Source organism: Blennius ocellaris (genome assembly GCF_963422515.1).
Source record: "Blennius ocellaris genome assembly, chromosome: 10".
Lineage (NCBI taxonomy): Eukaryota > Metazoa > Chordata > Actinopteri > Blenniiformes > Blenniidae > Blennius > Blennius ocellaris.
Window position 1 is genome coordinate 5996568 of NC_137659.1, and position 8658 is coordinate 6005225.

At 37.4% G+C, this 8658-nt stretch overlaps 1 protein-coding gene across 1 annotated transcript; it reads right to left on the reverse strand.

Moving 5' to 3' along the window:
• Positions 1 to 3692: 3692 nt before the first annotated feature.
• LOC308135104 (uncharacterized protein) lies at positions 3693 to 7103 on the reverse strand (the record flags this gene model as incomplete). Its single annotated transcript, XM_080502978.1, has 4 exons — positions 3693 to 3860; positions 5572 to 5615; positions 6072 to 6188; positions 7013 to 7103. The coding sequence occupies 4 exons, from the start codon at positions 7101 to 7103 to the stop codon at positions 3693 to 3695; spliced, it is 420 nt and encodes a 139-aa protein (XP_080359104.1).
• Between the last annotated feature and the right edge of the window lie 1555 nt (positions 7104 to 8658).

Below are 8658 nucleotides of genomic sequence, written 5' to 3' on the forward strand. Positions count from 1 at the left end.
CAAAGAGCCAAATATGGCTGAACTATTTACAAAGTGAATGTAAAGTTAAGTAGTCGGGAACAGTGATGAGGAGAACGTGACTGACTGAATATTCTGACAAAATCAGAGGTCTAAACCAACCTGCAGCTCTGGAGCCACCTGTGGCTCTTTAGACCCTCTGTAGTGGCTCCATGAAGCTTTCACACTATTAGACGTGAATAAACATTAAAATTTTATTATATTGACACGCAACATACATCTTCAAAATGAACGTTATCTTTTGGCTAAAATGGGATTTAAAAAAATTTACAAGCAAAATAGGGGAAACTAAAAGAAATGGAGGGAACAAAATATAAAATGGCTTAAATAAAATGACATGACTAGAATTTCTAATAAAAAAAAGACAAAAATGGGACAAAAAAAATGCAAAATTTCAGAACAAGCCAAAAAAAAGTAGCTAAAATGTCAAGATTGTCCACAAAAATGCTGAAAAAGAAGAGCAAAGTGCTAAAATCTGGTACAAAAACAGGATAAATGCATTGAAATATTCACTATCCTGAATCTATGAACTGCCTGAACATAATGCTATCTATCCACAAAGAGGAATTGACTGCTTATTGGTTCCTCTTTCGTTGAATTGTAGCATCACACACACTTCTACCAGTTCTCCTTTTTTTCGCAGATTCGAACAGCAGCAGCATTTCCTTCTGCCTGGTGAAGATAGTTGTGTTCTCTGCTGGTCTCTTCCTCATGGTGTCTGCTCTCATCGCCGTGCACCTCTTTGACAAACTCAAAAAACAAAAATAAGCATGTTTCTTTGCTGTTCAGTTGTGCTTACAGCTTAACACTGCTGGAGTGGAAGAACACGGGTCACATTCCGAGGATTTTTAATTCATTATGAATGAATGAAATTACTTTGACATAAATTTAGCTTTGCAAATGCTTTATGCAGTGTAATTGGATGCAGTGCATTGGTAAGAAATCTTTGTAAGTAGCATTCATTCTGCTATTGATCATTCTTATGGTATCTCAGTGTTGTGTGTATTGTGGCTCCCAGTGATTGTTGTCTTCTTCTGAATGTTTAGTGTTCATGAAAAAGTTCATCCAGTTTGAGACAGTGATTATTTTTCAAAATATTCGCTGAAAAAGTGGAAACATCTAATAAAATCATACATGCACATCATACGTTTTCCTATAATGTCTTGATTTTATCAAAGCCATACTAGTGTACCATTACTTGTATATCCCGATTTCATGCTTTAGATGTGTGGTATTGCAATAAAAAAAACACTTAGTGAACGCATTAAGAAAAATATAAAAACACATTTATTACCATGTTGAATAATAGCATGAATGAGTTGACGCAGAAAACTGATGATGCTTCAACTGCAACTGTAGATGAAAGCTTCATGAACATTTTCAAAGCTCGATTGCAGTGACAGAAGTACTAGAATGTTCTATAATCACATAAGATACGTGATTGCAGCAAATCTACAGCAAAACTGAGGAACCAAATCAATAAAAAATGTTTGACCCTCTTAAAATGACTTGATGTTTTCTGCATTTATTATATTTTATTGCTCATGCATTCTGTATGTGTAACAGCCATTGACAAGGAGGGCTGAAAAAGTGTATGTAGATTGAATAACGTGGGGCACAAACTGTCTTCAATGATGACTGTGTTTTTCAAATTCAAACAAAAAATTCTTGCAAACTATAAAAAACATTTATGTCTCCTAACACTTAGGAGCTTAATCACTCTAAAACAGAATTACAACTAGCAAATACAATAACATTACAGTCAACATTATCAGGTGAAAAATATGTACATATACACAACTTACAACCATGTCCAATAAATCAATATTCATATTTTACAATTATTCAAAAAAAAAAAAAAACACAGCAAAAAACAAACATAACAGAGCAAAGCAAGGCAAAAAATAAGCATACGAGAACTGGCACTCAGTAGAGCACATACCTTCGCCAACATGTACACACATTTTACAGTTTCCATGTGACCCCCCCTGATAGTTGACCCCGAACCACTAACCAGGGTAATGACGTCACTTCATCACATCAGAGGATAGAGAATTGAAAACCCGACATTTTGTTGGTTTGACATTCATTGAATTAAGACTGACCGCGTTATGATGAAAATGTATTTAGTTTTTAGTTGTTTTTTTTTAACTTTTCCTGACCTTGACCTTTGATCCAATCCCTCTCACCCTTCTTTTTTTTTTTTCCATTGTCCTGTTTGGGCAGACAATATGATGTGATTGAGAGCCTTCTGATGTCAGAACAGTTTTTGCTCTTGCAACAGGAAGAGACTAAGAGTCTCCCCATATTGCTGTTGCCATAGCTGCCGTACACGACCGGGTGGGGAACGTTCAAAGAGAGAGTAGAGAGAGAAGATTGAGAGGAAAGCGAGCAAATGGGGGGTAGGGGCATGGGCGGGGGGACAACATACAATACCCTTGTTAGTGCTACATATATTATTTACAGTTATGACACTGACCCAAATATTTTCGAACTATTATGAGATTAAACCAGCCTCAGCAGCTCTATCTAGAGAGTAAAATGATTTTCTAGATTAAACCTGCCTCAGCAGCTCTATCTAGACAGTAACATGATTTTCTAGATAAAACCAACTTAAGCAGCTCTATCTAGACAGTAACATGATTTTCTAGATTAGACCAACCTGAGCAGCACCTACCAGCAGTGAAGGTAATAAATAACACACACTCAGTGGCCAGTGTTGGCCAAGTTATTTCTAAAATGTACATTTACATTACTTTGGAGTTATTTTCACCAGTTTAATTGCCGAAATATGACCAGGAATTCTAAACTGCTGAAATGTAGTTTATTGCAACGGATTCAACATTCACTGGAGGCGATGTAGCATCATGGTTGTGTATGCCCCGAAAGCTACTAACAACCTCAATAGACAGTAAAGACTCATCAGTAACAACAACAGTTAGAATCACAAAGTATCAGAGTCGGGAAACTTTTAATAGAGATGCTGCAGATATTTAAAGTCTCTGCTGATTCATATGAACCACAATAGAGCTAAAGCCACCATAATGTACTTATATATAGACGGGACCTCAAACTGCAATTTCATCGTGTTTATTAAAGCAGATGCATAATGACAATGAAAGGATTCTAATTGTAATGGATTTTGATGTGCATTTAATCCATATAGTTAACTTTAACCACACATGCTCAGAGCTAGGGGGTGAAACGTTCTGCTCAGGGAGCCGCAGTGGGATTTGAACCTGTGAACCTCCAAACACAAGCTTGCTTCTCTAATGTCCAGCCCACCACTATTACTATTATCAATGTTATTATTATCAATGTTATTATTATCCATATCCGACAACCACATCAGGAAGCCTTCCAACACCTTTCCTTAACACCGTGACATCATCCACGGGGTTAAGAAAAAGTCGATAGATAAGGATATGGGAGGGACTTTTTGTACGTACCCGAAGTAAATTTTCTCAATGTCATGGCTTGATATTCAGTTCCGAATTAAAAAAGGGGTTTTTCCTTTGCCATAGTCACTTATGCTTGCTCATGTGGATTTGTTGGGTTTTCCTCTGTAGAAGTGGCCTGAAATGACTTTGACACTACATAAATATAGTTGAATTGAATTGGAGTATATAGCTCGATATTAGGAAAATAGAAAGACGAGACAACAGAAAGGTTTTTCACGCCCTTGGATGCTTTTCTATCTGTGCATACAGGCTCTCTGGCAGAGGTTTGTCTGTGGCGTCAGTGGCTCCTGAAGACTCCCCCTGAGGCCCCGCTAGACTGTAGATGGAACGTGAAGCCTCGTCACTATCCGGAGCATCATCTGAAGCCTTTGTAGTTTCAACCTTGAAAGAGAACAAATGGAAAAGTTATTTTTGTATCATATTTTGTCCACATCATTTATGGCATCGAAGTATTGTGAGAGGCAATCTTAAGGTAGTTACCAACAGTTCACCTGTATACTAAGAACATCGCTCTGTACATTACCAGCTACAAATTAATTAATAAATCCTGTTTTTTCTTGGCTTCTTTGGACTCGGTTTTACAGACAGGGCAAGTGGAGTATTTTGCTACTGAACTAAAGCCAATCTTCAGGTGTTTTTTACTTCAGTATTTATTTGTTTAAGGACATTTTTGTTCTCCTTGTTAAGCTTAAAAACATATGGGGCAGAGAGGTGATTAAGCCCCTGATGAGAATCGGGTGTGCTGCTTCACCTCTCTGCCCATAAAGGAGGAGCTGCCAGACACACAAAGAGGCAGTGGCGTGTGGTATTGAGTTTTGTTTGTTGATTTACTTTAATAAAAGTATGGACTTTGGAACGTCTGACTCTGCGTCTCTGTGGGGGAACCCGGCGGTGGCACGCTCAACTGCGACAACATATTAGGTACTTTCTCCTTCTTGCATTCTTAAAATGGGCTCAATTGTTTTAACCTTTATGAGGATGAGTGAAAGTATGACAGCAGCAGACAAAAAATAAGAAAAATCAAAGACCAAAGTGGAAGAAAAAAGTTAATAGCTGAATAGCTGATACATTTTGCTCCACAAACAACGGAGTATGTCTCTTACTTCTGTTTCAGAGTTTTTAAACAGAAGCAAGCAACATGAGCACATGCAGGCCTAAAAGCTACGTACACTCCTGTTTAACATGTTAAACATTCATCACATTTGGAAAAACACCACAAATTGCCAATTACGAATATAAAACATCACGTTAAAAAGCACAACTAAAACTAAATGCAGGCTCATTGAGATTTCTGTCTAGTTTAAATATACTTTCTATGCACGTGGTCAAGCTACATGTTTGTGCGGTGAAGTGGTGAGTATAAGCTTGCCTGTAGGTATGAATCTGCTTGTGCAAGATTGTGTGGCTCTCTGTGACAGTCAGACATTTCCTGTTTCCTGTTTTAGAGCTTAAAAGCATACTGTCACTTTAGAGTCACAGGAAAAGGTTCTTGCAACACGTAGTACATTAACTATTGTATATGCGTCATTTTAAGCATTTGTATTTTGCTTTTAACAACATTCAAGGACTACAGCAACCATGGGGCCTTGCTCGGGGACTGTGAGATCCGAACCAAATCTTCTCTCGCCTGAAGGAAACCATGGCCCTAGAGTAAAGTAGTTGTCATTATTGTAACTTTATTCTTTATTATTTGGTGAGCTGCTGGAAAGAATGATTCCCCCTTCTGAATCAAAAATCTCTGAATTTCTATCTGTCTATTCTTATGGAGCTCAACAATCAGACACATTAGGCATTAAGACATATTACACAGTTTGAAAAGCCAAACTCACCAAGAAAGTGAGACATAACAGTGTAACAGGCAGCTCCCTGCTTTCTGATGAGGTGCATCAAAACGTCCAAATTGTCCAAAGTGGGATGTTTGAGCACAGACAGCAAGCAGCAGGAGAAGTAAACAAGCAACTGACTTGCAGGAGCAAACAGCAGGACTATGAACAAAGACAAACACAGCTGTTGGAATACTTAAAAGGTTTTGTCTAAAGGCCATCCAGAGATAAATGCAATGCATTTGAGATTATGGGAAACTGAAGCTTACCATTGGAACCGCGTAGATTGTGGAATCGACCATCACATCTTGATCTGCAGATAAAACAAGACAAACAATATGAATTACAATGAAAAGTCTCGTTTGACTTTTTGACACTTTATTTCCAACAATGGCACTTTAGTACCAACATTTTGCCAATTTTCTCAATGGAGACAAAAGCTGTGAAACCTGGTTGATGTCAACAATGCCAAGATGTAATATTGAAAACATTGATCAGTGAAACAACTTTTTAATCTCACATGTGAACACAAGGAAGCTCCCTACCAGGAAAGTATTACAATAAGATGATCCACATAGAGAATCAATCCATTCACGATTCAAGTCAGAAAAATGTCACTATAATACATGTGGTAAATTAAATGTGACTAATCATTGTATTTCTTGTATGTGAGATCAGGGAAACATTAAACAAACCGAATGGATATGGTAGATTGACTTTGAGACAGAAATCAATTTCCACTTTCACGATATGATATGCTTGGACTTACTTCTCCGGTGATGACGATAAATTGCCACAACAGCTGTGAGGAGAAGAAGCCCTACTGCACCACCAACTAGACCACCAACTATACCAACATGTATATGGTGGCGGGCTGGTCCAGCAACTGTTAAGAAAAAACAAACACCAAATGAGAAAATTGTGGTTGGATAAAATATTACAATCATTCCATTTCAGTGAAGTTGTTGGAGGCTTTGAAGAGTTCTAGTATTCGATTCAAACATTAACACGACTTAGCACAATCGTCAACATTCACAGTGCATATTTCTTCACAGACATGTTCAGGCCAGATAAGAATGAAAAAAATATATATAAAATACATTTTCAAACATGAATAGTTTGTAAAGTCATCAAAACAGAGTTTTTACCCACAACATGTTAATAGTGATTGATTTTGATTCACATTTGTGCATCAAAACATGGTTGAATCTGTTATAAAAGCTGAAATCACTCAAGTGATTACTTTGATCTTAATTAAAATTGAGACTACTCATCACGTAACTTGTTTCTTTTTTTTTCTTGCATACTGTGATAAACTGCATCCAATTTCAATTTAACAAACTAGTTATTTTTAGATCTTTCGATCTAACTGTCCATATGAATGTCTCTGTACTCCCATTTTCAGTGTTTATAGCTGATTTTTCTCTGGGTGCACATGTGTGGTTTCATTACCAAAACAGACAACTAGTGGCTGTACGTGAAAACGTTTTAGAAATGTTTTGTGTTTAAACAGCAATATTTTCAAAACGATGTCTGTTAACACAAACACACTGAAAACAATGTAGTTGGAGCCTAAAGCCCTCACAATTGAAAAGGTCCCGTACCATATTATAAACTGATAACTTTTCTCAAATCACAAGAACTTTTCCCACTTCAAAAATCCAACCTGTGAAATTTACACTTTACACTTTGTCTCTTCCAGAAACCTACTGGTATACTGGGTGCAGAGATGTTTAATATCGATCTTGGCCTCAGTCGAGTTGACCCGGTTGCTGTGTTTACAGATCACTGTAACATTCATCAAGTCGACATCGATAGAAGCACTGGAGTTTGTTGTCTTCGATTGATTTCCTCCATCCTGATCACATTTTTGATTGACACATCTAAAAGTGCTGCTGATGTGAGAGTCCGCCGCGCTGCAGGTCAAAGTGACGTTACAGGAGTGTGAGTTGTTTGATACAGAGTTCACCTCCAGCACGGCGGGAGACACAACATCTGGAAGGACGGAGTGTGAGAAGTTTTAGAAATGTGCAAGCAGGTATTCTGAAAGTGTCTGAAATGTAAGGAAACGTACCTTGAACTATGATGTTGTGTTGGACTAATGGGTGTGGTCCCTCTGACGTAAACACTTGTGCAGTATAAACTCCACTGTCTGTCTCTTGTACGTTCTTCAGTATCACAGAGTATTTATTTTCCTCAGGGATATCAATCTTCCCAGAGTAATTTTGACTGATACTTGGTTTGGTATGAAGTAAATAGGATACTAAAAACAAACCAGTTTTATCATATTTCCATGCAAAGAAATTAAAATCCCTTGGCACATTGTTGACATCCAGCCGCACATCTTTGCCTTTCTGCACGAACACAGGAGGAACACTGGACTGAACTGTAAAACAGGAGATGCAGATGACGTATAGTTGTAAGCATGTCGTAATATTATTAGTTCAGATTTTGTCAAACTTTCACAAGTCAAGTCTGTATAATCTCAACAGTCAATAGAGACACTCTTACAGCTTTCTGACCTCATGGGGAAATTCAGTTATCTCAATGGGCTCTAGACAGATTCGTGCACCTTGTTGAACATATGACATAAAGAATTGAGATTAAGAAAGTTCAGGAGGCAAAAGGCGAGTCCACTTGAAAAGAGGACAATTAGAAAGCTCTACATTATATAGTGTCTGGTGAGTGTGAATATATTTAAGTTACAGGATAAAACCTCAAAAACAGACTAAACATGAAAAGAATATAGTGGCAATGTTGAACAAATTAATGAGGGAAAACTTTGCTACATGAATTTCTGAGCCATTGTTACTTGATCTTAAAAAATAGAGTGTTAATCAAATAAATGACCAAATCCTGCAGGCTTGCCACATGTTCGGTGCTTCTGCTGTTCGATTAATTATTAACTTTCATCATCATAACCCAGCTTCGTACCAGATCAGAACAAACATTCGGAAACACCCAACTACATTTACTTTACGGCTTTTAAATCCATAAAGGTTTGTAGAAACTGAATTACCTTGTGTTGAGAAAAAATGCACCAGGAAAACCCAGAAACATGTCACACGCGCCATTACAGATGTCTTTTACAACATATTTCCTCTTTTTTGTGTGCGAGAGCGCCAATACGGAAGTAGCAGACAGGAGACAGAGGCAGAGATACTCTCTCCCTCATCCCCAATGTACAGTGTAGCAGAGCATAGCTTATTTCAATTTCCCATATATGCCTGCTGAAGTGTCCTTGGGCAAGACACTAAATCCCATATATATGAATATAATATTTGAATATATTGAATGAAACCTTGTATTTATTGATTGCAATATTAATTTCCTAAATGATACACCATAACATATAT